Below are 26,357 nucleotides of genomic sequence, written 5' to 3' on the forward strand. Positions count from 1 at the left end.
CCATTACTGTCTAATGTGATTTATTTACCATGACTCTCATGGTATCTGGGATAGAATAAAAAGAAAAATTGTGATTTGAAAAAGTTTCTTGAAGCAAAAAATATATATCGCATACTGTAAGTTGTTTACCAATGTAAAATAGTCGGATCCAGGAAAAAGTGCCCTAGCTCTGTTGTATTGGCTCAGCTGATACTTTATCTCACGGTCTGAATCTGGATTTCTGCAGAAATTTCTGTATGCAGAGAAAATTACTGGGACGGGCTATTTCTCATCAACACATTTACTGTAATTTTATGACATGAATTGAAGGACTAAGCACTGAAATGCTCTACAGAACAGCTTCAAATTAATGACTTTAACAACAATACAACTGTGCTGTGACATGTTGCAGATTATCTGTGCATATGTCGAACCACGTGGGCCAGCAGTCTCGTGAAGTTTGTTGGATTATTTGAGTAGTACCAATTACCTGGTGAATTGTTCACAGAAATGCAGAAATACTGGCCAAAGCGTGACTTCAGGACAGTGAAAAATATTCCTGACATGCTTATCCAGCCTGTTCTTAAAATAAACATTAGATCCAGAGGTAACCTTATAGACAAGGTAAGAGCATGTTTCTTTTTCTTTCTCCTGGAGGCTGAGATTAATTCATTGCCATCCACTAAATTTCACATAACCTTTTGTGTGTGCACTGTTAATGCATTGAAATTGTGACTTTGTTTTAATCTGAGGTAATGCTGACTTTACAAAAATGCCCGTTTCTAACCCTGCCTGCTTTTTCTTGCCCCTTGCCTGTTTTACATGACTTTATTTTTGCCGGTGCAGTTTGTGGGGCAGGATCAGTGATGTGACATGTGCAAAACCAAGGGTCAGTAAATTTGGATGGGGAGTACCTACTGACAGAGGTACTCACTAAAGAAAAACCTCATACCCCTGAGTTGTCTTCCAGTTGTCTCAGCTCCCGGTTAATGAGCCAGAGGGCTCCCACTGGCGATCCAGTTGGGAAGGACAAGGAGAGCAAAGAGGGATGTGCGTGTGGGCAGGCAGTGCCTGCTGCTCTGCCGGTGAGTCAGCAGCCCATAGGGGACTGGCACACTTTTGATCTGAAGCTTCAGAGCAGGCTTGCAAGGACTGGCTTGGTTGGTGGCTTGTTTAATCTTTTATAAGAGCTTATGCTCTTCTTAATGTATGCGCTTAAGTTTATTTGAAAGTGTGGAGTGACACATGCAATTAACACAGTGTGTGCAGCATTCCAGCTCTGCTGTCACCTTCCATCATGTATCATTTGCTAAATAAAAGATTCATGATCATCCACATGTTCCATAGAAACCTTTCTATGAGTGTTATCAGGGAAAAATATTTTTTTTCCCTAAGAAGCTCACATTTTGTTGCACATTTTTAATGAAATAGGGGTTTGCTCTAAATTGAATTGCTTTCAGTACTGTGGATAGGTTTACTGCAGAGGAATGTTATATATGGTTTGTCTTTTATTAACATGCTAATAAAGTTAACTGGCAGAGCACTGAGTTACTGAGTATTTGGCAGGAATGTCATCTGTGACGACTTCTGTTGGCCTGAATATTCAGAGACATGAGCTTTGCTTCTTTTGTTCTTATCTGCTAACAATAACCAAGTTGAATTACTGGAATTCTATTTTCTTAATAGTTCCAAGAGCTGTTCTCCATTTCCATTGCTGACACCCAGTTTCATGTATTTGAGATATAAGTTGAATTACCAGCACTCCTCAGCTGTCATTTACAATGTGTATTCAGCGAGCGGATGTGTTAAAATCAGGGGTTATAACTGGAAAGTTTACAATACTTTTTGGGGTTTTTTTAAGTGTTCAGTAATCTAAGCAATGCTTTAAATGCTCTTTATCCTGTGTGTTCAGTGTGTGAATCACGATGCGAGAGGTAACCCCTGAGGAGGGCGCGGGTCCGGCCCCTCACGGCCGCCTCCTGCCGCCAGGGGGCGCCACGGAGCAGCACCTGGCGGGGCGGGGCCCGCTCTCTGATTGGACAGCGCTGCTGTCACTCTGCCCGTTTCCCCTCCCCTTTGTCGCGTGCCCGCGCGTGACGCCGGGGCGGGGTGTGCGGGGCGGGGCGGGCCGGTGTGGGCGGGGCGGCGGCGGCGCGGGGGCCGCCGGGACGGGCCCAAGATGGCGGCGGGGCGGACGGGAGGCGGCCGCGGCCCGGGCGGCGCCCGCCCCATTCATCGCGGCTGTGACGGGCCCGGGCCCGCGCAGCGCCCGCACCGCACCAGCGGGGCAGGGGCGGCGGCAGCGGCGGCGAGACAGCGCTCGGGCCTGCCCGGGCGCCCGCGAGAGGGCGGGTCGGAGCGCGGGCCGGTGCCGGCGGCGCGGGCGGAGCGGACATGGCCACCATGGAGAAGCTGACGAAGGCGTTCGAGTCGCTGCGCTCCTTCCAGCAGCAGCAGGGCCCGGCTGCCCTGCCCGAGGAGCCGCTGCAGAGACCGTGAGTGCCCGGGGCTGGGGGGTCCCCACCCGCGTGTCCCTCGCCCCGCCCGGGCCGGAGCGGCCGCCCCGCCAGCCGCGCTCGGCCCCGGCGCTGCCCGTCCTGGCTGGGGCCGGCTCCGCGCACCGGTCCGGGTGCTGCTGCCGCTGCTGCCACTGCTGCTGCCGCTGCTGCTGCCGAGTCTCTGCTGAAGTTTAAGCGCGGAGTAACTTTCAGGGGGAGCGCGTTTGAAAATGCAGCGGTGCGGGTGGTGAACAGGGGGTACAGCGATGCTGTGTGGGTTTCACAGGCTGGGTCCAGGAAGGGAAATCTTATTTTTGACTGATACGCTGCTGCTGCTTCAAAAAAAAGACAAAACCCCTTAAGTGTAACTTAAATACTGCATTCGACCTTTTGTGTTCTGGTAACTCTCGAAATCCTCCCTCGTGGACCTTGTTTTCCAGAGCTTGACTCTTCCTGCATGAGTGTCTTTTCTCTGAGCTCTCTCCAGCTGATTGTACTGGTTTCTTGAAATAAGGATTCAGGGCCGAGCAAGAGGAATTTCTTCCATTCTGTAGTTCACTTTTCATATCTTTAAGAGTGTCAGTTGTCACTTGGTTGTTTTTTTCTGTCTTGTCAGAACAGTGCCCTGAAAGTTCCTGTTGAAGTTAAAAACAAGCATTAACATTTATGAATTCAAAAGTTAAATGGAGTTGAAGTCTGAGCTCTGAAAGGTTTGGAAGGAGTCGCTGTGGATATGTGGATATGTCTGTTTAAAATCTTGTGCTCTGACTTGCTGCGCAGAGACCTAAGAGGGATTAGTTTAAATATTCCTGATACCCTTTTGCGTTCTTAAGCGTAAGGGACAAGTGCATTAGATCTCTGAGATGCTCTGATGTCCCATCGGGAGGCATTATTGGAGGACAAGGAGCTGTTCAATACCACAGTGCTGCCCCTTCCATTTGCATCCTCTAAAATAGCTTTTATTGAGCAGGTGCAGAGAGCCAGGTTTTTACAGGATGAAGACATGAGTCACACCGTAGCTTCTCCTGCAGCTATTGGGGAGATGGGGGAAGCAGAAGGGTTGGGGAGCAGGTAACTCCTAAATTGGCAGTTTCCCGCGGTGCTGGCAGGGGAAGCGAAGCGGCGGCTCTGGGCTCTGGGCCACCTGCTCCCCCAGCACGCTGTGCTGCAGTTGCCAACCAAGTTATCGCTGTTGGGACTGTTTCTGTTTGGAGAGTGTTGTCTCAAAGAGTCTCAGTGCATCTTCACACTTGGTGCATAACAGGCGAAAAAGCCCATCTTCATGAGCTGATTGTTTTCAGAGGCCTTGCTGGTGTGCATTTTTTATACTGGTACTTTGTGTGACACGTGGGGGATGGATGACCATCTAATTCTTGTCTTTCCTATATGCAGTTCAAAAAGTCTGTCTAGAAAGTTACTGATGAGACAGGTTGTGGTGTTTCAAGGGAAAATCCTGAAAATTACTTGTGATGCTTGCTGAGGGTTATTATGCTCTTAGTTTGGATGGTCTAAATTTAGGCCTATTCTGCTCTGAACATTAAAAAATTAGTGTTGTAGTTGTCCTTGTTGACTTTGCTTTATGTTTAAAAATAGACTGTATTTTCAGGAAGCTGATGGGATTGCATGCCCCCAGGAGCAGCACAAATTCAGTGACAGCACTGAGCCTTAGAAAAGTCAGTGAAAGGCTGTTGTGGCAGCCTTTGCTGAAGCTTCCCAAACTTGAAGTGAAATGGCAGGTGACATCTTGAATGTAATTCACGGTACTGTCTGCATTTGTTTTTTCTTGTTTGTAACGGACTGGAACGGAAAATTGTCTCTGTGTTCATCTTCCTTGTGGTTCTGTGTAAATAACACTTAAATATTTTGTAGTTCTGTCTGGTTCCCGTGTCCTACTGAGAACTGTCTCCTACTGTGAAAGGTTTTAAGATCAGAGAGATTGGGGTAGAGAAGAATTTATTGTTTGCACAACATGTATCCATGTTTTTCTTCACTTTACTGTAAGACAGTGACTCCAGAACTTTGGATAATATTGATATCCTGTTATTACTTTTTTATTAAAACTATTAATCAAATCCAAGCTTTTACCAAGAAAGCCAGAGCTTTTTCTGTTTTGAGAGATTTTAATCAGCAATAATCATGTGTTATGCTTATATTATGCATTACAGTCAGATGTCAGTGTCTGGTCCTTTCTCTTGTCTCTTGTGGTTTTTTTTTTTTCCCTTCTGCGGAAACTTAACTGGAGGTCTCTGTCCAATTGCTTCTATAAACTTCTGCTGAGGCATCTGATTTTCTTCCTTAGCCATTTTTAGCTTTTTCAGACTCCTCAATTTTATTTTAATTGGGGCATTGTGTTTTGTATTACAAAGTTCCCACTAACTTAGAATTTTATTAATATGATATAATATGGTGTAAAAATCCAGTTTACTCACTGAAACTAAAAAGCAGATAGGTCATCACATATACTGTATTTTACATTTTATTCGTTTTTATTACTTATCAGCTGGGAGAATGACTTGCTAGTGTTCCTTCTGGAAAGGTATTTAGCTTTTATTTGATTAATCCAAAGGTAGATTCTTCACCTTTTCTCTTGTCAACTTGTTCTAATAGTCAATTATTGTAATTTTTTTAAAATTTTTGTTTTGACATTTGATTCTAACCATTACCGTTACAGCAGAAGGTGCTGCAGAAGCCCAGGTACTCTCCAACAATATGCTTTTTTTCTATACTCACCAGTTTTTCAGGGTTTTTTATGTTTACCTGGAGCTGTGGCCACAGATTGGTTTGATTAGTGCTATATGGACGCATATCATTAATTTTTTGCTTCAGTGAAGGCCACGTGAACAGTGTGGATAAAATGTATTGCCCTGCCTGGCAGTGGTGGTTCCCAGATGGTTTTTTAGGAATTAGTGTTTGTAGGGTGTCTGGTAGACTAGTTCTAGTTAACTTGACTACCCATCATTGCCTATATCACTATATGTTGTTTCAGTTGTCCCCCTTATTTGGCCCTAGTTTGTTTCTTGATCCCCTCGTACTTCTGTTTGTTATTAATGGAGTAGCTTTTAGTTTCCTGTTATTTTTCTCAAGATTAATGCCAAACTGTTTGGTTTGACCCTTTTTCTTATTGCTGGTTCAGCTTTAGAACTTCTCTACTCGTAACATATCCTTAATTTCAAGGTCTAATAAAAACTTAGCATTGTTGAGCTGCATGTCTTTGTAATCAGCTCATCAGGATTCAGAGGGGAAAGTTATCTGGGCTTGATGGTTTTCTTATGTTGTTCATTAATCTTCCTGGCTAGAGATGGTCTGTAGAAGTAGGCAGGAGATTAAACTCCCCTGCATGTGAGATGAAGCTTTCCTGTAGATAACTGCTACTTCCAGTATCTCCTGCCTTCTGTTATTCATTAGATATGTGTGACTGATTCATCAGATGTGTGATGCTGTTGTTGCCCCCCTGGTTATGCTCATCAGCAGTTTGCCTCAGGACTTCATAATACTTCTGAATAGAACTTTATTTTTTTTATTATTTTAATTTTTTTTTTAAATAAAAAAATCGTGTGCTGTCTCTACATCCTGTTCTGTTATCCTTCTCCCTCTGTAGCCACAGAAAATGTGTGCATGCACATGATACACGTTGTGGTTTTCCTTCCACCTTTCATTTCCTTAAATAATTTTTTTTAGAAGTTAAATTTTCCTTAGCCAGGCCTTTTAAAATTTTTTTAAGTAAGTGGTTTCAGCAGAATTTTCAGTGGTAGATTAAATGTTAGTTGAGCTCTCTGTTTACAGAAATCTGCCTGAGAGATTGATCTCTACTAGTCTGAGCAGTATTGAACAGCACTGCCTGCCTTGCTCAGGGCTATATTATGTGTAGATAATAAAGAACTTTATTCTGAAAGCAGTCTCATTCACTATCTTTAATGTGTTCTGTATCTGAAATACTGAGCTTATGGGCAAGTTCAGATGTGCCTGTTCTATTTTTGGCTTGAATGTGTGCTGAAAATGGTGCTCATAAGAGATGTGGGCAATGCTGGGCAAAATTATCCTGAAAGGTGAAGTGATTTATTCAGTTTTCCGAGGTGACTGTTCACATCAGCAGTGCTGACGTTGTGAGATCAGATAGGCATCTTGGGGAGGTTTTGGTGTTTTGTTAGAGATGGTCTGAAATGCTGCCGAAGACTCTGGTGCTTTATCAAGAGAGAGAGAAAGACATCGTGTGTCTTGGTCAAATTCAGGTTGTCTGCTCGTGTTCTGCCGGTGGCTTAAGAGCCCGAGCCCAAGCAGGGATCCTCCTTGAGGAATGCTGCAGCTTGCTTAAATAAAGTGCTGCCAAACCATAATGGAAAAAATGGCCTTGGTCAGAGCTATGGAAAGTATTTCTGGGATCTTTGTGGGAAAAACTGAAATCCTGGGAATAGCGTAACGCTTTTCAACCCCCACTTCCAGCCTGATAGAAGAAGGAAAGGGACAGGGATACTGGCAAAGAATGACTTTTTTCAAGACTAAGAGCTAAAACCCTTAAATATTACAGTGTAAGTCTTAAAAGAAAAGTCAAACACTGTATTTTGAATTAACCTAATTTACTGTGCTCGTTGGCTGCTTGTTATTGGTCCTTAACGTTGTGGTAATGATATTAATGCAACTTAAGGCTGTTCACGTATTTTTCCAGCTTTTAGTTCAGAAACACTTTTGCTATTTGATGAGTTTTGCTATTTTTTGCTAAGACAGACAATTAAATACTAAAAATACAAATAATCAGTTTTCACTTGAAAAACAAAAAGGAAGATTCTCTGTGAATGTGAGTGAAGGAGCTGGTAACTCCTTATTGTGAAACAGACTCAGGAGTACCTTTGGGTGTGTGGCTTTGCTCTAGTATTGCTACTGCTTAATTATTTAAAAGTAACATCTGCTTTCCTAGAAGTGATTCTGTGTCAGTAAAGTTAGGAGCAGGAGATACTGCACACTGCAATAAAATTTCACAGTCATGGTTGAGAGTCTGTCTCACTCTCCGTTCTCAGTTCCTTTGTTGGGGGTGGAGCAGGGAAGAGCTGCTATTCCAAGAGCTTATGTCATGTTGAAGTGAATGTTAAACAGATTTTGCAAAGTAGAAGCTTTTCATATTGTGCTCTGCACTGCTTGGAGATGCACATCCTTTGATTTTGTGAATTTTGTTCTCTTTCTTGTACACCCTGGGCCATACTAAGTGTTACTGTAGGGACCTTATTCTCGATGGGGAGGGATTGTGCCTTGAGCTTTGCTATTTTTGTGATTACCAGTTGGAGGAATGTAGTCTACCATAGGATTGCTTTGTCATCCTTTCAGATGCAAAATGGTCCATTTAATTGAACTCAAGTTCAAGACCTTGGCAGACAAAAAAAGTCTAAGGTGATATTATGTATGAGGAAGGTCTTTTTAAAAAGTGGTATTTTTTGTTCTCATGGCTTCTTTTCCCCAACCTTTTTCATTCTATCAGTTTCTTTTATTTTCACTTTGTTCTAGTTCTACTCCACGTCTTCCTTCCTTTCCATTTACTCTTCTTCATTTTCCTTTCCCAAATGTTTTCTCAGTGAAAATTATAGAATTATTATGATATTCCCTGTTAAATGGTTCATTGCCTTTCTAAGCTTGTGTCCTTCCCTTTGCTTGTGTCCTGCCTGCTCTCAGCAGCAGTTGGCAGATGAGGGCCTTCCTGGGACTGCAGGTCGTTGGTTTGTGGCTGTTTCTCTAATGACCAGCAAGTGCATCTTTTTCTTGTGTAATCATTAGACACTGCTCCAGCAAGAGTGTTTCAATGGCCGCTTTTGAACTCTTGTCTCAGACTCACTGTCATTATTTTCTTCCTTTAGAAAGAAAGAACTTTCAGCTACCAAGAAAGATCGAGTGAACCACTGTCTAACAATATGTGAAAACATAGTTGCTCAGTCTTTAAGGTAAGACAGTGGCTTTTATTTATTACCTTAGAATGAATAACAACTTTGTAGTGTTACCTGTTTGGAGGATTCCTGATAATTGCTGGTTTTAAGTGCTGAACTTCTGTTTAAAACTGAAATGGCATGATTTTGTATTTTTAACCATCCCAAGAAGTTGAAGAAGTACTTTTGTTTGAAGTGTTGCTAGAGTGGACATTATCCTTCTGCTGCAGACAGGGAAACTTTGACCAGGTTATGTAGGAAAGAGCAGGGAAATGATCTCCCAACTCCTAATGAAGTGCTTTAATACACTGTATGTCTTCTCCTCCTATGTAAGTTTGTGTAGCTGGATTATAAAACCCCTTCAAAAACAGCATTGGTGTTTCCTTTTCAGAGTGCACACTGTCATTTTTTAATGTTTGTTTATTTAGAAATTCTCCGGAGTTTCAGAAGCTGCTGGGCATTGCTATGGAACTCTTTCTCCTGTGCAGTGAGGATGCAGAATCTGACGTCAGGATGGTTGCTGATGAATGCCTTAATAAAGTTATTAAAGTAAGAACCACATTTTGCCTATTCTTGATGCAGTGTCCTGTATGAATTCACACTAATGTTCTTGTAGTTGCTTTTCTTATTTCAATAATACCTCATAATGTAAGAGGCTAAGTAAGCTTCTTTGCTAAATTCTGTACATGCTCTTAGGAGAGCTTCTAATGCCCAGATCAACATATTTAACTCGTCTTCTGTCATTCATTGTTCTCATCTAGTCTTTTGTATGGTTGTTCATTAACTTTGTTCTCTTCAAGTTAACCAAAACAAGAATCTTGGCTTTTCTAAAATCATCTTATGTGGGAGAAATACTCTATTATTATTCTGTAAACATAAAGATACTTAGCATGAGGAAAGGTAAAAGTGTTATTTTAAAGCTACTTGGAAGCTGTAGTGCCTTTTCATTCCAGACTAGTACTATGCCCAAATTCAGGTAGTGGGATTTGCTGAGACTTTTAGGAGGAAATTTTAGGCAGTACTTAGGATAAATATGGTGCTCTGGAGATTGTTTATTCCCCTGCTGTGATCCAGAGTGAAGGGCTTGTTGGAGAACAGCAGATGGGCATTCATAGGAGGTCAGGCAAGGTCTAAATCGTGATTCAAAATATCTTAAAATGAACCTTTTGAGTAATTCCTGGGAGCTGCTGCTTTCAGGACAGGTTTGCCTTCACTTGCCCCATTTTTTCCCCCTAGAAATACTTGAACTTTAAATCAACCTTAGGTACCTGTATAATTAACTTAGTTAATGCAAGTTTAGGTGCTTTAGAAATACACAAATAATAATTTTCTTTAGCATGAAGGGGTGTGTAGAAGCAAGCAAACTAAGCATCCTTATTTCTTTATAGATTTCCTCAGTTAAGTTCTGTTTGTTTGATATCTGAAGGAATTACGTTTTGGGGATTGAGCTTGTGGCTGAAAGTTGTGTGAAGAAAGCTTACTGATTATGTAGTGTATTCCATAATGATAGGGAATGAGGAAGTGCAAGTGCCTTGCTTGCTTTTTTGTTTTACCCTGTGACACTTTGCTCTTTTCACTTTGATTTAAATGTTTTTTCAATTTGTGGGAGAGCACTCTGTGAAATGCATACACTATTATTTAACTTAATTTGCTTTAAAAGATGCCCTGAAACAGTTTTGAAGAATGCAAACTTACTTCCTACTTTCTGTGAAACTCTTACGTAGGCTTGGTATAAAAGTTACCTCATAAATTCCCCAATCTATCACGTATTGTTGCTTTCTCGGATGGTTCAAGGTAACTTGAAAAACTTTAGTTTTTTTTTTCCCAAATGCTTGTATGGTAGTTGGTTTTAAAAATTAAAGTGATTTTAAATGACAGAGTCTTCTACCAGTCATTAGACTTGCCAGTTGGTCACAGCTCTGATATTCCAACCACGTGGGTGTAGCAGACTGTTATGAAGCTGGTTGTAGTTTGTATTCTGTTTCTGTGTTTCATGCTGTGTGTAAGCAGCTCAGTCTTTAGGCAGACACTCCTGTATATAAATACAGAGACAAAAAGATGTGCAGTTTTATTTTTGGTTGTGCAAGTTGCAGTGATGCATGTGATGAGTGGAACAGAGATGCTGGACCCCTAAGCTTGCATTTTAGGCCAAGTTCAGCTTTTTTTAGTATCCCAGGCATTTTTAGAGACTAATTCTTTTGTTAGGTAGATGTTTTGTGTTTTCTCTCTTGAAATAGGAGAATATGTAATATGTAAGCATTATATAATATTTAATTGGACAATATATAGTATTTAATATATAAGCATTAGTTGTGTAACTGTGTGTCTGGAGTTTATGCTCATTAGTCTAACTAAAAAATTAACACTTCTGTGTTAGACAAGGCTGACCGCATAACTTTAGACAAGGACTCTGTAGGTCATCTTTAAGTATCACTACACTTATCTGTCAGAACCTCAAAGACAACATAAATGGCTCAAAATGTGAACAAGCTCGGTGATACCTTTAAAAGAGAAAATACTGAGTTGGGAGTTTACCAGGTTTCTGTGGGTACGGTCAAACTGTCTTGTTTCTGAAGGTGAGGCACAATGTTGTTGTATTCTCTGGGCTACTGATACTGGTGGGACTCCTCACACAGATTGGAGTACAGTTGGTCTCAGTAATTGGGGTTTATTATTGTAGTTATTTAGAATTGACTATGATTACAGTTTTTTGGATGACATTTTAAATTCTAGCCTGCTAAAATTAAGTTTTTCACCAGCAACAAGAGTTGCTCTAGTTGGGTATATTGTAAGGACAACTTAGCCTTGAATCCAAATAGTAGTTGGTGCCCTTTTGTGTTGCTTGATATCTTTGTATGCAGGTGCAGTGAACTTCTCATAAAAAACTAAGTTTTGTGCAGTAAGTCCTACCTGCTGTCATTTAGGCGCCTGCAGTCTATGGTGCTTATGTTAGTATAAAGATACAACCCAGGCAGGATTTTTCTGGGCAAGGTAATGAAATTGTATTATAATGACTGGTAGATCATATAATGACTGGAGTTTTGGGGCATACAGTTTTAGGCTGGGGGGAATTGTGGTCTGGAGGAGCCACAGGCACTTCACCAACCCTGCTTAAGCAGTCGTGGCCTCCAGCTCAGTGTGTATCATAAGATTTTGTAGTCACCATGAGTAATGCTGGGAAGATATGAGTTTAATGGTTGGTGTCCACCAAGACCGTTAGGAAATTAGAAATTAATAAATTATTGAGCAGAGAATAAAGAATTAAATATTAAACATGAAAGCACTGTATGAACCCACAATGTAGTCACTCTCACATTGTATAGAGCTCTCTTCTCGTCTAGGGAAAGGGTGGTGGAAATGTTCAGAAATAGTAATACACACTAGAAAGAAAACTGGAAGGGAGAGGGTAACCAAATGTATACAAATTATTCTGTATGAAGAGATTATATATAGCAGAACTATTTTCATGTTTTTTGTATTCTGTGATACTTCAAAGACAGAGAACAACAGAGTTGAGGTGAACAGAAAATTATTACTTCTCAGTGCTTACTTTGGTTTCACATACACTGATTCTTAGCCAGAGTGCAGGTTCAAACTGCAAGGTGTGCTCTGTCGCTGTGTGCTTGAGCAGATCCTGGGAAGTGACACTTGTGGTGTTCAGAACACCTTGTGGTACTAAATGGGTGCAGAAAATAGGCTGATTGATGAAAGAAATAGGAGGAGGCTGCATGGCAGTGTGGGTGTATAGCAGGGGATGCCTCTTGCTGCTTGGTGAATACTATTCTTGTGTTTTAATGTTCTATTCCTGAGTATCTGTTCCTGGCAATTGCTGGAAAGCACGATGGGTTGGCTCTGCTTGGAGTCTGATCCCATATGGCCTTTTGTAGGTAGAGTGGATAAAGCAGTCAATATTAACTGCAAATACATTTTGTGGAGTTTGTCTGCATTTGTGTGAAGGATTAAGGTGTCCCTCCTCAGTGTTTATGACTTCCTGGTTATACATCAAATATGTATCATGAGATAGTTCTGTGCCTTTCTTTTGGCTGTTCTATTGCAAGTGTAATGTGGTTCCTGTAAAGTGCCTCCCCTCTGATACAGCGTGTTCTCAATGCATTTCATTGCAGGCTTTGATGGATTCCAATCTTCCCAGGTTACAGTTAGAACTATATAAAGAGATTAAAAAGGTGAGTTTCTTTCATGTCCTTCTGAAATATGGTATTTATTACGTGTTTTTGTATATTGGAATGTGGCATTAATGTAAATGAATGGTTTGCCTTTTAAGATCAAGGTCAAAGCTTCACTTTGGAAGGATTTGTGACTGTTCAATGTATTTTTCTACTGAATTCTTCACTGTTGGCCCTGTTGTTCAGATTTAACCACTCCCGAAAGCTTATCTGGCAGAAAATGTGTGAGCATTTGGTGCGAGCAGCAGTCTGAGTTAACCTTAGTGACTCCCAACCCAAAGGAATAAGGCATGTTCATGATGTTTGCTCCACTAACTGAACTGGAAAGAACAACTTGAAGCAGAAGGGTGGTGAAAAGTAGATGGAGGACAGTGACATTCTTAACTGACACAACCTCTTGGAGGAATCATTTCATCAAGACTCGAAGACCTGCTACAACTGCTTTGTGTGATGTGTACTTACAGCTTCTTACAGAGGCATAGAAAAAACACTGAAGCATCTCTCCTGGCACCAAAAGTCACAATTTAATTATGCTCCCAGAAAGAAATTCAGTAATAGCCTTTTTGAAGTCTGTGCCTACAAAAGAGAAATGCTGCAATCAGGAGAATATTACTGAAAGCATATCTCTTGCATCTATGAACATAGAATAAGGCTTGTATAGAGAGAAAATATAGGTGTTGTTTGTCACACATTAATGATATTGCTTTTTGTTATCTTTGGAGAGGAATGCTAGAACTCCAGAAAATAAGTCACAGAAGTAATTTGCATAGCTTTTCTTCTAGCAGGTTTGGACGGGTTGGACTACTTGTAAACCCTGTAGGAATATCTTCTAGTATTTTTGTGCCTTAATGTCATGCAATATTTTTGAGGGTATGGAAATGGATATTTATCTCATTCATAGAAAACAACCAACATATAAATTGCTCTGAGATTTCAGCACATTATGACCAGCTGCAGGAGGAAATATTTTGTTGTTCAGGTGGCATGTGTTTCTTGAAAGGTGCTCTCAGATTCATGACAGAGGTGTGAGAGAGGTTACATGCACAACACGAGCACCCAACAGACTAAAGTTGGTTTGTACATCAGTTGGATCACTTTAGGAGCCATGCCAGAATTTGCTGTTTGGTTGTGAACCTGAAAAATGTGCATTTTGTAATTCAGATGCAAGTTATTTTTTTCATTGTCATACTAATGAGACCAGAAGCCTTTGATACACAAGCGAAAGAAAGAAAGAAAGAAATGACAGTTTTTAAACATCTCAGCTCTGTCTTCAGAGGGACTCGATCTGAGAAGCACTTTGGTTGGGCTTCAACTACATTAGGTAGACACTTTCTCCTTAGGCACTAACGTAAGGACATTCTGGCTTACATCAGGTGCACAACTGAAGGTGTCAATACAGGGAAATAGATGCTAAACTTAAGCAGTCAAACCATTGTGAAGTGATACAGATCAGTGTGTTGATTTATTTCCTTTGTTGTGCTCAGAAGCTGAATGTTATTTATTTGCATATCTTCGCTGCTGTCAATTTTCTGCTGCATTTTTATCTCTGCAAGTGTTCCAGTGATTTTTAGACTCTCGTATCATCAGTGTTTCTTTGTTGAGTGATGCCTTTCTCTGTGGTATTTTAAGCAGATTTCAGCAGAGTAGAGATCTCAGACATTTCCTTCTCTTTCATGGTGTTGCTTATTATTCATTTTGGGTCACTCAGAAAATTCCTAGTAACAGCTAGAAAAATGAAGGTAGTCATGGAGCTGACTTCTTTTTGGCTGAAGGAAATGTATGGCTTCCAGACACCTTGCATTTTTCTCTGTTCAAGTAAAATGTATTCTCTCGTATACATACTGTATATTGGATATTATAGGCAGTTTTTTTAGGAAATGGTTTTGCTTGATGAAATGTAACAATTTCATACTCTGTCTAGAATGGGGCTTCCAGAAGTCTTCGTGCTGCACTCTGGAGATTCGCTGAGCTTGCCCATCTAGTTCGACCTCAAAAGTGCAGGTAAACCCGTCCCTAGTAATGAACTTTACAAATGCAGATGTTAACAACACATTACTGAAGTTTTAAATAGGTAATTAGGAGGTTAGAGGAATTCCTATCACCTTAGTTCTCCCTGGAGTAGCTTTATTTGATTAGCTTTTAATGGAGTTTCAGCTCTGTGCTGTACGTGACTGTGGGGAAGAGGGGGAAAAACTTGTGAAGACAAATGACTTGTATTTTTGAAGTGTATTCTTGTATTCAGAAGATTTATTTTCCTTTTTTCCTACATTCTCTGTAGTTAACAGGTGTATTTTTGTTGTTAGGCCGTACCTGGTGAACCTTTTGCCCTGTCTGACACGGATAAGTAAGAGACCCGAAGAGTCAGTGCAGGAGACTCTGGCTGCGGCCATACCAAAAATCATGGCAGCGTTCGGCAATTTCGCGAACGACAATGAGATTAAGGTACTTTTCTCTACCCTATTAGTGCTCCCTGTTATATCCCAAAGCTCAGTCAGCTGTCAGCATTGTCAGACAGATGTTACAGAAAGCAGTGTTCCAGCTGCCTGTCTAAATTAAGGCAGAAGTTGCCCTTGGTTGATGTGCATGAAGTAATGCTTAGAAAAAATGAAAAATACGTTTGCCGACCTCTTAATTCCCTTCTGTCTTCTTTTGTTTCTCATAAAAAGTGAAGTAAGGTATCTTTGTTTTTAGGTTTTATTGAAGGCTTTCATAGCTAACCTTAAATCCAGTTCCCCCACTATCCGTCGAACGGCAGCAGGATCAGCAGTAAGCATCTGTCAGCATTCACGGAGAACACACTACTTTTATGCCTGGCTATTGAATGTACTTTTAGGTAAGATTTGGGAGGGAGAAATTAATTTTCTTTATGTGGAAGTAACATGGTATCTTTTTCCGTGTAAAACACTTGCCGTGTGTGGGAGGTTTTCAGTTAAAGCAAGGATGCTTAGACTAGCAGTGACACTGCTAATGCTTTCTGTTTTCTGTTAAATTAGATGAAGATATTTCTAAAGCTACTTGAATCTCTCTGTTTGGTGCAATACTAATCAGTAATATTGAAAAGAAGAAGCTAAAGTTCAGGAAGCAAAGAGCTGGTTGGAAAATGAGGAGAGCTTGGGATTCTGGGAGAACTTGCTCAGGATCAGGAATCTGAAGATTTGCATGGTTCACCACCTTTATTAATTATTAGTTCAGCAGGTCTGAGGTGAAGGATATGACTGCTGAAATACCACCATGTAGATTCTGGTCTAACTTAGACCAGAAATGGAATTTTTTTTTATTTAAAAGCACACAACTTTCCATCAGGTATTGCTTCCATATTTCTTCAGCTGGGAAATTTGCGTGGTCTTTGGGTTGCTTTGCAACTCATGTCGAGAGGCTTCTCTGGATTTCAGAGGAAACTTGCCTCAGTTTTGTCACTGAGGAAAGGTTCTTTACTATGTAGATTATATTGCAAAAGGAGAAGTAAGGAAGACCAACAGATACAAAAGGCATTATCGTGTCAGCCTTACTGCTTTCAGTGAGAAAAATTTAAATGCCACATTGTGACTTTCCTCCTTTAAAGGTGATGTGTGATGATGTCCTGGCAATGGTATGGAATTCAAAAGCACTAATAGGAGCTCTGTGAATTGATTCTGGTTTTTTTTTTCCCTTTCCTGTTTTGTGTTTTCTTACATAACTTATATTTGTTCTTAATATGTTTTGGGGTTGGCTGTGATTAGGAGGTAGATATGTGGAACAAGCTTCCCAGTACTTGAGGAAGGGGGCAAAGTGTAAATATCTCTCATTAGGATAGTAGTGCATGTGTGTGAGGGAATTACATTTGGTCATAAACTACCAAGTGAAGAGAGGAGGCAGCTGAGAGGAGTTGGATCACTTGGTGCAAGCATCAGGTATTAAAAATCAGAAAATTTGTTGTGTTTTTATGGAGTAAAAAGAGGTAGGGAACAGGGAAGGTGATACGGGATCCTCTGACCATTCTCCCATGTTGCCTAATTAATTGTCAGGAATATTAATGACATATTTTCAAATGTTTCTACATTTAGAAAATGTTCTTAAGATGCTGCTAGTTTTTGGTTGTTTTGGTTTTTTTTTTATTTAAAGAAACCATTATATGGACTGCATGAAATAACGCTGTGTTGAAACTAAACACCCTCAATAAGTGATTGTCTGCTTCATTTCTGTCCTCAGGCTTGTTGGTTCCTGTAGAAGAAGATCGTCCTACTCTTTTAATTCTGGGTGTTTTACTGACACTGAGGTATCTCATACCTTTATTGCAACAACAAGTAAAAGATACCAGCTTGAAAGGCAGTTTTGGCGTAACAAGGAAAGAAACAGAGATTTCACCTTCACCAGAACAACTTATTCAGGTAAAATATGAAAAATAACCCTTACCTGAAGAGTACTAATTAGAAGGAAAATAAATGAATCTCGATCCAGCATTAGTTTGATATTGAACATTCTGAATGCTTTTCTCAAATTCCTGTTCATCTTGGTAAATGGTAGTTGATCCAGTGTCTGGAGTTATTGATAAGTAATGGCCAGAAATCCCAGGAAAATGAATCAACAGTACTTGTGAGGTGCTCCCAAAGGAATCAATATAAGTTCTTATAGTGCTCTTTGATGTGATTCTTCCTTCTGTAACAATAAAAAGAAACAACAGACTTCTACCAAAAAGGCAGTTAAATGGATACAATTGATTGGCATTCTCTCCTGGGAAGAGTATGGTGAAGATCAGATATAGCAAACATCAGTTATTTTTAATGCACCGCTGAAATTTAATGTTGTAGATGACAAGACATGTTGTGTTTTCATAACTTACTCCAGTACTTTGTTGGGTTTTAGGTTTATGAATTGACTCTGCATTACACCCAACATCAGGACCACAATGTTGTGACTGGAGCTTTGGAGTTACTCCAGCAGCTCTTTAGAACTCCCCCCCCTGAACTCCTCCATGCCCTGACCACCTCAGGGGGCATTGCTCAGGTCAGTGTGTCCAGAGATGAGCCTGCCAGCAGGAGCCGCAGTGGGAGCATAGTGGAACTTATAGGTAAGCTGTACTTTTGGTAATTTGAGTAAAAGGAGATGAACATACATCATCAGCTCTAGTTCTCAGTGTTAGCCAAAAGCATGAAGGATAAAATAAAATGTATGAAGTTATGCATGGCTTTCTTTTTTCTCCAGGTACAGTAAAAATTTTTTCCCTCCTTCCTTTAACTGAGTTCTTTGAGTAATGACAAACTTCAGAGGTTTCTTTAGTTTGTGTTGATTTTTTTTTTTTGTTACCCAAAAGAAGTTAAATATGGTGACAGATCTTTTTCATCAACAAAATTAGTGTTATTCTTACCAATCATCTGACAACTGCGATTCATTAAAGCTGATCTAATCAGAATTTATGTTAAATGAGAGCTCCTTGTTGAATACCAAAACCAGCATGAAATGAAAGCATAACTTAAGTTTGTCCATAACTGTTAAATCAGCTATCAGCTTTCTTGTCTCTGAAGTGCATGTTCTTAAAACTCTCTTAACTGCTACTTACCTGTTTCAAAAGAATCAATCTCTGATTGGATTTCTGTAGGGTCTTCTGTATTGAACTAACAGATCATTCTATGCTGCTGCTATGGAAAGGTAAATTATTAGCTGGAAGCAATCATAACAGGGAAATTTAGAACATGTTTTTAAAGCAAAATTTGCACAAGTGGCAAAGAAAATTCAAAGTAATTTGATGGTAAATGATCAAAAAACCTCGGACTTCAAAAGCAAAAAATTTGCTATTTCTTCCTGGCTTTGGGTTTTGGTTTTCTGTTTGGTTTTTTTGGTGTTTTTTTCCCCTTCCCATTTGTGGCTATTAGAATTCCTTCATGATTTCAGCAGCTCTGTCTTTGCCCTGATGTGTTACTTTCTGTGATTTGCAGCTGGAGGGGGGTCTTCATGCAGCCCTGTTCTTGCAAGAAAGCATAAAGGTGATTATTTTCAAAAACAAATCTTTAATTGCATTCCTTCTTGATTTTTTGAGGGTTGGTTTGTTTTTTTTCTTCCCCCTCCCCACTTCATTGTCTTGCTGAACTTGGGTCTTCATTCACAACTGCCTTTGTTATCAACTGAGCATAAATATGAAAAGAATTCTGACACAATTTCTGATATTGCAATCAAGATATTCTAAAATTATTTGAAGCAGTATAATTTTATTTTTGCTGTAGTTCACCATCAAGGTTATGGTGATGATTATTGGTACACTTTTCACTTCTAAAAAGCACATGGAAAAATAAACTCTCTGAACAGGGCATGCTTCTTTTTGATGGTAATATTTAATCTTTAATGTAACTCACACAATACTGAACCTTCCTGGTTTTGTCAGGCTTGGTTTTTTTTTTCCGCTCTGTAATGCACGTGTATGTTTGCATGCTTTTTAATTTCTTGTTCTTCATGATTAATTCTATACATCTTCTGTCTTGCTGTGTGTATTTTATTTTTTTTCTTCAATAGGTAATTCATTTAGCAGGATTTTAAAGAATACAATTTGCTCTGGAGTGTTCTTTTCCCAGTTTGTGCATGAAAGTACTTTGTGTTTAGTTACGTGCTTACACTTTGCTTAAAACCAGTCGTGTTACTATGACAGAACCAGTCTAGATACAGCTGAGTGGCACTTTCATCACCTGCATTAGGTGAGCAAAGTGTTGCTACTGCAGTGAAACTCTGTGTGAGTGTAGGGCAGTCACTGCAAGCATTGGTAAGCAGAGAGATGTGCAATGCTGGAAAGAAAAACTTCGGGGAAAAGTAGTTTAAGACAAAATCAGATCGTATGAACTTGAAGGATCGTTATAGCTTATACTTATTCCAGGTATGTCCTTCCATCTCTGTGGGCAAGGAATGTCATAATGCTTGAAGCACCTTAACTGTGTGCTGGAAGAACAAATATACCTGGGGGTGAAATAGTGGCCAAAGCTGCAGGAAATAATGCCTGTGAAAACAATGAGAGTTTCTAGTTTAGAAACGAGAGGTTGAAGGAGTGAGGTGGGTGTTCTGAAAGTAGGTGTTGCTGCAGCATCCAAAGGTGAGACACAGTGCAGCAAATCAGAGTAACAACACAACACATTTGTAAATGAAAAATGGTGAATCATTTTGATACTTAGACTTGTTAGTAGTGTTCTGTGTAACTCTGAACTTTTAATAACAGTGTTAATTCAGTTGAAGTACTTGTTAAAACACTAATCTTTCCTTCACTCAGTGGGAAAACATGTATGAGTCATCGGTTTTTATCCTTTCTCAAGACCATGGTATGAAGATTTTGTGGTCTGAAGCAATGGCATAAACAAATGTGAAGAAATCTCTGCATGATTTTGTGCTTTGTAAAGGTTTAAGTTCAAATTGTGAATTTTTCTTTTCCTGCTGCTCTCCATTGTAGAAAGGAGGGAAAATCCAAGCCTATTCCCAGTTCCTCCTTGAAGCTGTTTTACAGCCTACTGTCATGTAGAGCAGTAGTCACTGGGTGAGGCTTCTCAAGCTGTAATACCCCTTTATGTGTAGGGATGTAAAGTGAGGCTGATCGATAGAAATCTGTGTGTTCCACATCTTTGCAGTCTTACTGTGTCAGACCAGCTTCACTTCTGAGCAGCTGCCCTGTATTGGTTTGTTTATGTTTCAGCTTCAGAAGACTATATGCAAAAAAGGCTGAAAACTCCTTTTGAAATGAAAGCCTGTGTTCTGCCACCTAGGACTGATTTTTATGTTTTTTAAATCGAGTAGTGGAAAAGTATCCTGCTGCTTGTGTTATATACTCAGTTAAACATACAAAGCCTAATGTGCCTAATGACTGTTTTCCAGTGTCCTTCCTCTTTCACTTACTTTTAGAGGTGGTCAGCTGTGGAAAGCAGAAGAATATCCTGGTTTGTTTCAGTGAAATGGATGTAAATGTGAGAAATAATAGAGAAGAATATATTATGTTTGTTACTTTTTGTTGGGAACTCTTAGCAGAATTTGACTCATTCTTTCATAGGAGTATGTAGTTCTCAATTACTGTTATTTTACAGAGAAGGTGTATGGAAAGTGCTGTGGTTACTTTTCTACCTTACTTACAGGTTTGAGTAGCATAAACCGTTCTTTTTGGAGGAAGATAATTCTCCAGTGGTACCACTATGTATGAGAGCAGTTGTGAAAGAGCAGTTCATTCAAAAGTTTGTTAATGCTTTTTTTGCCTTCTGATAATTTGAATGAGGTGCAAAAGAATTCACCTGGAGTTATCCAAACGTCAGTATCTATGTATAAGATGGTGAATCTTAGACTTCCAGTGCAGTTTATTCAAAATGGCAAACCAGTCCTATCTCAAAGCATTTATTGTGAGTCCCTTTGTCTCAGTGAGTGACTTGCAACATCCAGAAGGGTGGGCTCAACAGCTCCCTCTGCACTCTCTGTCCTGTCCCACTGACAGACTTTTCAGTGCAGTTGTGTCCTCGGCTGGCTTCCAGGCAGTGTGCATCTGCAGGGATCTTTCTCTTTCCACTGCCTGTAATTTAAATAGATGATGGTCTGTGAGCAAGAGAACTCTGTGGTGATGTTACAAGTGGTTCTCAAGTTTCTTATGGCAGAAGCCTCTCTGAAGATTTTTTGCCTTAGTAATCCTTGTTTCTCAAGGGCTGTTGTCCGTGGTTCATCACCCTGTCCCACTTATGTTGTCTTGTGCTTCCAGTCTGCACTGCTCTTCCCCCTAGGCATTTTCCATTCTGTTATCATTGGAATTCCAAACCCCAGACTGCAAGCAGGCTTTGACAATTTTCTTAGCCTTAAGGAGGAAGAGGTTATTTACTCTATTACTTGTGATGCTCTTATGTCCATCTGAGTTGAGGGCAGACATCCAGATGCCAGGTATCCAGTCCTTAATAATAGGACATACTTGATGAAATTAATGGGATCTTAAATATAGTCCACAAAAATAAACTAGAATTAATAAGGTTTTAGATAGTTTCCTGAATGGTTACACTGTTAAATAAAACTGATCTGTTTCCTTGTCACTACTGTTTCTTTCCTGATCAGATAGTGAGGGACTGGATGTTCACTTTCTTCATTCCTTTCTTTTTTCCATCTATTACCTGTCATAGCTATGAAAAATTATTTGAATAAACTTTTTAAAAAATAGATTTCACATCTAAATGACTGCAACTCTTCAGCATTTCAGACTGACTATAATTTTGGAAAACTAAAGGTTTTTCCTATATCACTTCTCAGGTAAAATACTTCTTGGTGAAGAGGAAGGTTTGGATGATGACTCTGAAACCCGATCTGATGTCAGTACTGCATCATTTACAGGTACCTGCCTTTCTCTTTAGCAGTGCAGTCAACAAATAAATTCTTTTATTGCTCTATGTGAAATATGTATATAAGTGATATGTTATGATGATAAGGAAATGGATGGGCACTCAACAGACATGCTCACAAAACTGAAACCGTAAATACTGCTGAATATAAAACATACTTAATGAAGTTGACTTTTTTTTTTTTGATGGAGAGACTGTCAATATTCAGTTACTGGTATGGATGCTTATTTCCATACCTTTAGTTTAACTGTTCAGTTACACATTTTCCTTAGCCTAGTTTAATATGTGACTTAGTGTGTGGTGTCCATATCAAGAGTTTAAACACTCGATTGACTCATAAATGTCTGTGTTTTGCAGCTTCTGTGAAGGGCGAGATCACCAGTGACCTGGCTTCTTCCTCAGGTGTGTCGACAGCGGGGTCGGTGGGGAGTTCAGCTGCTGACCCTGCAGGACACGATATCATTACCGAGCAGCCACGTTCTCAGCACACGCTGCAGTCAGACTCTGTGGACCTGGCGAGCTGTGATTTGACAAGTACAGCTACTGAAGGGGAAGAAGATGAAGTGCTGAGCCGAAGCTCCAGCCAGATCAGTGCTGTGCAGTCGGATGCCACTATGGATTTGAATGATGGTACACAGGCTTCCTCACCCATTAGTGATAGCTCTCAGACTACTACAGAAGGTCCAGACTCTGCGGTAACCCCTTCGGACAGTTCTGAAATTGTAAGTGTGCAGCGGGCGGAGGGGGGATCTCCTTCCACTGAGGGGCCCGACATGTCTCACAGCTCTTCCGTGGAGGGCCAAGACTTGGAGTCGTCTCCTTACTCGTCTTCTGCTTTTCAATCCTCAGCTAGTAACAGTGGAAAGGTCAGCAGCTCACACCTCTACTGGAGAGCTTGACCTCCTTTTAACACTTTCACTTCAGCAATAATTAAAAGCTGGAGAGCTGTAATCGGTGTGCTCACTGGGCAGGTCGTGTGAAGGCGTTAACAGATTGTCGCTCACTGACAGAATGGCAATATCAAAGTCTTGACGTAAATATATTCTCTTAGTAGCATATCCTTCATTTTGTATAGATATATTAACGATTGTTTTGGTGCAGGAGGATTAATGGAAGTGTTAAAGGGTGAATAGTCTATTTGGAATGATAGAAGAATATTTTTGGAACCTACTGCTTCACACTGCCTTCTGCCTGTGCTTTTTCACTTGGCAATACAACTCATCTTTTTTTGCCTTTTTGTTCCATCTTAGGGATTTCTCCTATGCTGCCAATTTAAGCCAATGCTGCATGATTTACTAATATAAGTTATCTGATAAACACCTGAAATGTGCATGCAGTAAAGCTGTTTTAAGAAGTTTGTCTCTCTTGGGCAAGTATATTTTGAGGTTATAATAAAAACAGCAAAAATACAATTACTGGGAGCCAGAGCAGAAAATGCAAAAGAGGGAAATCTTAAAATTTCTTAAGCTTTTTTCAAACAGTGTCGAACTTTTGGCTTAAGTTTTCCGATAGTAACTTCAGGAGAGTAATAGTCTCTTACCACTATGAAAAAATAGTAAATTTATAATTATAATAAGCAAATACTTCTGCACATCTGAGCATTCAAGAACCAAAGGAGTGATGATAAGTGGTCTCTGAATTAAATTAAGGCAGTGCAGAGGCCAAAGTGAGTAGGCATTTATTGACAATGTTTGTTTGTTGGCAAGATACATTTCTTGCAAATTCTTTGTCAGACATATGTTAGTTTCTACACTTGTTTGCAAGCAGTAATTGCAAGTAAAGTTATTTTTTCATAATTGACAGACTAAGGGGTTGTACCCACACTTAAGCTTTTTAATGAACAATTTCCAAGCGCTTATGAAGTCAGGGAGTAACTGAAGAAGTATCTTCCCTTCTGATAGACTTAGTCAAATGTTTTGGGTTTTTTAATTGTACTGTATTTTATCATTATTAATTTTATGGTTATTAATTTTTATGGTTATCATTCCATATACCTACAGGCTATATAATACCTTGGTACCAAGGGTCAAACTCTTCCAGGAGTGTCCATTTGAGTAGTCTCTCGTTTAGAATGATTAAAATACATTTAAACTTATTTGTCCTTTTTTATTCTAAACAGTTTGACTTCACATATCCAGGACAAGTGAGGTTGTGGGAGAGTTTGACAGCAAGGGACAAGTTCAGTTTGTGGCAGTAAAGGTGTTGGCAGTGATTTGGAGCTGCTCAGATAGAGATGTTTGGGGTGAGGGAGCAAGGAGAGCTGCAGGGGAGCGATGGACCAGGTGTTCCACTTTCTCACTGGTACCAACCAAGTTCCTGGCTCAGGAGACTGTCACATGGAACTGTGGCTTCCAACAGCCCCAAGGCTGGAGGAGGAGGGGACGTGCTTTGGGGCTTGCACACAGCTTTACACTAATACTTATCTGGCTCATATTTGCTTTCAGATTATTTCTAGATTACTAATGCTGCATGTTTGACATTGAATACTGTGTGTTAAGCTAAGTTATTTAAAGTCCTGTCCTTGCATTTGTGTAGGTTTTGGAGGGTGCTGAAGGACAGTATTCTGGAATGCAGATTGGGCAGCTACAGGATGAGGAAGATGAAGCTGCAAATATTCTCCAGGATGATTCTTCAGAGTCTTTCAGAAATTCTTCTCTTGGTATGTTGATAAATAAGGGGGTGGGGCAGACTGGTGACACCATTAAGACAGGTGTTCAGGTGCATCTGCACTTCCAAGGTAGTGAAGATTCATGTAATGGATATAAAAACCAAATAACTAGATTGAAATACATTCTGTATTTTACATTTCAACACTTGTAATGAATCACTTGTTTTGATCACTGCTAATTTATTTTTCATGTTTGTATAATTAAGTTTAATTAAAGTGCTTTCAGTTTGCATCTGAAATGGTATTCCATGAATTGCCTTTTTCTAAAGCTCTTCAGCAGCCTCACCTGTTGAAAACCATGAGCCATAGCAGACAGCCTTCTGATAGCAGTGTAGATAGATTTACATCAAAAGAAGATGCAGCAGAAGCTGGTGATCAGGAAAACAAGGTGAGAAACAGTCACAGTGGTCGATTTTGAAGTTTAGAACAACTAAGTTTAAAAAAAAAAAAAATTAGAATTATGATCAAGTAGGTTAGTGGTTTATGGGGGTAGCCTGTACAAGTGATGTACTTCATTATAGGTCAAAGTAACTAAGGTTACTTAGTGAATCCGAATTATAGCCTGAATTCCCTTTAACATGTGGTGAATACACAAGTTTAATGCAATCACCAGCAAAGCCATAGCAGAACATACACTACTGAGAACCCTTTCTGTCTACCTGTGCATTAGTAGGCTACACTGATACTTTATTACTCAAATACCTTTGTGCTGTTAACACTCTAGCTGTTTGGATAACTCTGTGATCTCCTCAGAAGTTAGTATGTCTTAGTCTTTGAGCCTTGTACCATTCTACCACGGGTTTCCTCTTCACATTTGTGTTTACTTTACCTTTGGACTTGGTTCTGAGCTGGGGCAAAAGGACTTTCATTTGTGACAGGTGGAGTTAGATCAGCTTGGACTACTGTGGAATTCTAAATGTGAAACTGCAGAAGGCAGTCAGCCTTCTTTGGAAACAACTTTGCAGTTAATTGCTTTTTATGTGAAGTTTCCAAAGATCGTTGTTTGGTGACAAAAAGTGATTTATCAGGTTCTCAGATGCAAACAGCAAGTCTAGGTAGTTCAGAAAAATCTACAGAATAATATTTCTGTACAATTGAGCCAGTTCTGATACTGGATATAAACTTCCCCAAAGCATTACATTTTAAGGCCTTCTTTTGGAACATGTATTTACCACATTTTGTCTTGCAACCCATATACATTTGAAGATGTGCAGTGTTTCTAAATCTTGTTGTGCTTTATATTTTATTTAAATTGAAGATTAATTTTTCTATAGTAAAAACTTGTGCTTTGCCTTCAATAGCCCTCCAGGGTAAAGGGAGACATAGGGCACTACACGGATGGAGACTCTGCTCCTTTAGTGCACTGTGTCCGACTGCTGTCGGCTTCCTTCCTGCTCACTGGGGAGAAGGGAGGTGAGTTTGTCTTCAGGATTATTCATTGGTTCATTGTGTCTCTCAATGTACAAAGTTGGAAGTGTGATCAGTTTGCTTTGTCTTGTTTCTTCCTTTATTGGAAATTTTTGGAGGTGGGGTTTTTCTGTGACAGTCTCTAAGCAGCACATATACAAGTTTTTTATATACCTCCAAGGATGGGGATGACTTTCCTGTCATTATATATGACTGATCTAAGATGTTTGTTCTTTTTCCCTTTTCTAAACTGTTACTTGTTCGTGTGCTCTGATAAATGTAGTGTTTTTGGAAGGCAGTGAGTTACAGCTATGTATGAAAATTTCAAATATGTTCTAACTACAGAGTATTTGACAAAAAAAGAAAGCAACCATAAATCACTCCTGCCTCTGATAAACTGGAACTGT

The 26,357-nt window shown here is 39.9% G+C and overlaps 1 protein-coding gene across 3 annotated transcripts in view; it reads left to right on the forward strand.

Moving 5' to 3' along the window:
• The first annotated feature begins 2,292 nt into the window (after positions 1 to 2,292).
• HTT (huntingtin) overlaps positions 2,293 to 26,357 on the forward strand; it is a 78,492-nt gene continuing 54,427 nt past the window's right edge. The window contains exons 1-15 of one of the 3 annotated variants that reach the window (XM_050337961.1): positions 2,293 to 2,474; positions 8,318 to 8,401; positions 8,812 to 8,932; positions 12,508 to 12,567; positions 14,489 to 14,568; positions 14,871 to 15,009; positions 15,259 to 15,400; positions 16,756 to 16,934; positions 17,410 to 17,614; positions 18,480 to 18,527; positions 21,787 to 21,867; positions 22,233 to 22,741; positions 24,411 to 24,534; positions 24,813 to 24,931; positions 25,845 to 25,956. In XM_050337961.1, coding sequence (XP_050193918.1) covers positions 2,374 to 2,474; positions 8,318 to 8,401; positions 8,812 to 8,932; positions 12,508 to 12,567; positions 14,489 to 14,568; positions 14,871 to 15,009; positions 15,259 to 15,400; positions 16,756 to 16,934; positions 17,410 to 17,614; positions 18,480 to 18,527; positions 21,787 to 21,867; positions 22,233 to 22,741; positions 24,411 to 24,534; positions 24,813 to 24,931; positions 25,845 to 25,956 — 2,104 coding nt within the window. In that variant the 5' untranslated portion in view covers positions 2,293 to 2,373. The remainder of the gene's footprint in view (positions 2,475 to 8,317; positions 8,402 to 8,811; positions 8,933 to 12,507; positions 12,568 to 14,488; positions 14,569 to 14,870; positions 15,010 to 15,258; positions 15,401 to 16,755; positions 16,935 to 17,409; positions 17,615 to 18,479; positions 18,528 to 21,786; positions 21,868 to 22,232; positions 22,742 to 24,410; positions 24,535 to 24,812; positions 24,932 to 25,844; positions 25,957 to 26,357) is intronic. The other 2 variants (XM_050337962.1, XM_050337963.1) reach the window with 2 other exon arrangements.

The sequence above is a fragment of the Myiozetetes cayanensis genome, unplaced genomic scaffold (assembly GCF_022539395.1).
Source record: "Myiozetetes cayanensis isolate MyiCay16 unplaced genomic scaffold, myiCay2020 scf7, whole genome shotgun sequence".
Classification (NCBI taxonomy): Eukaryota; Metazoa; Chordata; class Aves; order Passeriformes; family Tyrannidae; genus Myiozetetes; species Myiozetetes cayanensis.